Source organism: Sinocyclocheilus grahami, unplaced genomic scaffold, assembly GCF_001515645.1.
Source record: "Sinocyclocheilus grahami isolate Dianchi unplaced genomic scaffold, SAMN03320097.WGS_v1.1 scaffold1640.1, whole genome shotgun sequence".
NCBI classification, from domain to species: Eukaryota; Metazoa; Chordata; class Actinopteri; order Cypriniformes; family Cyprinidae; genus Sinocyclocheilus; species Sinocyclocheilus grahami.
The window spans coordinates 156,265-158,876 of NW_015506819.1; the positions used below are offsets into that span (position 1 = coordinate 156,265).

Genomic DNA, 2,612 nt, shown 5'->3' on the forward strand with positions numbered 1-2,612 from the left:
GTTATCTACCGCATCAGGACTCTTCTTCAGCAATCGAACCCAATGCAAGTAACCGCTTAAAATTATTTAGATGCGTGTTTAAGTTTCAGTCCCTTTTTAAGGTGATTTTTGGATTCTTTGATGATTTTCCAAGGTTGTGGTTAAGTGATGTGAAATACTGCCATTCTTTTCCTATTCTCTCTCTTTTCCTTACTTTGTTTCATTCTGTGTATATATGTTTTAGTTAGTTATATGTTAGATATAGTTTCATTTTATTAAATCCCTTATATTCACAACGGATTGTCTCTGTTTACTGCTCACAGTTCCAAATCAATGAATGTTTGAACCCTCGCTACATTTTGCTAAGAATTACTGCTAGCACTGTACAAAGAAGGACAGTTTATTGTTCCGTGGCCAGAAAATAAATATTCCTTGAATTGATAAATGATTATATTGTCTGCTCGGTGGACGGACAGATCAAATAATTGTAATATTGATTCTGCTACAGTTAATTCGAAGATATAATCTAAATATTTATTATGAATCATAACCAGTTATAATTCGTCATAAATATTCCCCTTTTTAGAGCTAATAAATAATAATAAACGTTACAATGTAATAGGATGGTAGCCATTATAGTAACAAATGACTACAGTCTGGGGCAAATTGACGTTATGCATGAATCCAAATAATAGAGAAAGAACAATAATATCTAAACAATTTGTACAAGAATCAACTGCCATACAACATTGTATGTTATGACACTTAATTCAAGGAAAAACCTTTCTTTACTTAGAGGTAGCAAACAAGAAAATCAACTGACTGAATTTTTACAAACATGTCTCTTTATATTCCTACTTCTCAAACAAGCCTTCTTTTTTTCTCCAGTTCAGTTAAATTCGTTAACTTCATTATAACTCCAATACAGTAAATAAAGGAACTAAATGCATTAAATTAACTGTCGCTTTGGCTTTAACTTGAGTTATAGTTAATGATTTAATGGCTCAGCCGGTGCAAGGAAGTTTCGGCGGGGACATACTGTACTAAAGACACTGCCATTAAATTCACTTTCTGACGTGCCCAGACAGTAATAATGGTGTATTATCCTCCCAGGTGTGATCATGTGGGTGTGGAAAGTAATGCATTTTGGGTAAGGTCTGTCACTTACACACACAGCTTGGCTTTTTGGCTGACCACTGATTATTTTTCTGGCAGGAAATGTTCTTTTTTCCTACCAGCTCAAAGGCTGGAAGGCACTCAAAATATAGCTTGTCTCCATGTCGGAAGCCTGTGCCTTCCCTCTTGCCATAGGCTGAGATTCCAGGGTCTCCACATCCACCCTGGTCAATTTCTGAAAAATAAAAATAAGCATGAAACATAGCTTATACCTTGGGACAAGGTCCATTTTGGCAAAAAATTAATTTCCATCAAGGTTTTATAATAGAAAAGAAAAGTCAAATGTAAGGTCAGTATCTCTGTACCCAAGGTTGACCATTTATATTTTTGCCTGTACTAATTATTTAGTCATTCTTTACATTACTCTCTCATTTTTATTTATCTTGCTATAATAAATACATGTTGTAATAAGCATATACATGCATAGCACACAAATATTTGTTAAAAAAATACATTATTTTCAGTATTTTAATTTGTAATGAACACATTTGTATAACATATTCATTTGATGGCAAAGCTACATTTTCAGTAGACATTACTCCAGTCAAATTATTCTTAAATGTCAGTTTTCTGCTCAAGAAACAATTCTTATTATCAATGGTAAAAACAGTTGTGCTGATTAATATTTTTGCAAACGGTGATATATACTGTATGGTCTGTCACCATCTCTATGTCACATATGCTGGAATCAAAAGATTTTTCCATAATCCCACACACCTACACATAGCATATACAACAACGCCTTTGCATCTTTCTCTTTCACTCCATCTGACATCAAAGCATATTCATGCAAGCTACCTCCATTGCTGCCCCAATGACATCTGTGAATGGCTCGCTCTCCTAATGAATTGCCTTTTTCACTCTGTTCCCTTATACCCTTACCTGTTTCAACATGTCAGGGCTCATTTAGAATCACAAGGCCAAAGCAAAAGAAAGAGGCCATTACTGAAAGAGATAGAGAGAGAGTGTGCTACAGGGAACAATGGAGTGAGATACCTAGACAGACCTTTTTCCACATTTTCTGTTCTGATTATGGAAACATATACAAAGTTCTGTCATGAAACTCTAGATGGCGCAGGCCGAGAGTTTCTAACTCTAACTGATATAATCACATTATTGTTCACAAGGCGAGTGGTTCTAGTTGCATCAGCATCCAATGCGTCGCTGCTTAACATTTAAATACTTAAATGTTAAGCTAGTGCTTGCTGTAGAAGTTGCAGCGTGTTTCAGAAACCCTCCACCTTCCCCAGGTCCACCTGTATAGATCTGCTGCGGTGTAATTTCATGTATGCTATATATGACAGGTTAAGCTATATACATTTTTTATATATTATTTCTTACATGCTACACACAAATATTTGATTAAAAAGGTGTGACTCTGACGCCTAGGTCACTTTAACAGAGCAGATGTTTGAACATTCAGATATGCCTTGATGCCTTCCAACCTCCACATACTG

General features: G+C 35.3%; 1 protein-coding gene across 1 annotated transcript in view; it reads right to left on the bottom strand.

Moving 5' to 3' along the window:
- The window catches only part of LOC107571716 (CUB and sushi domain-containing protein 2-like), a 122,907-nt gene that overhangs the window by 105,570 nt on the left and 14,725 nt on the right, over nt 1-2,612 (bottom strand). Inside the window, exon 4 of the mRNA XM_016258052.1 lies at nt 1,148-1,330. Within this exon, the coding sequence (XP_016113538.1) occupies nt 1,148-1,330 (183 nt within the window). The remainder of the gene's footprint in view (nt 1-1,147; nt 1,331-2,612) is intronic.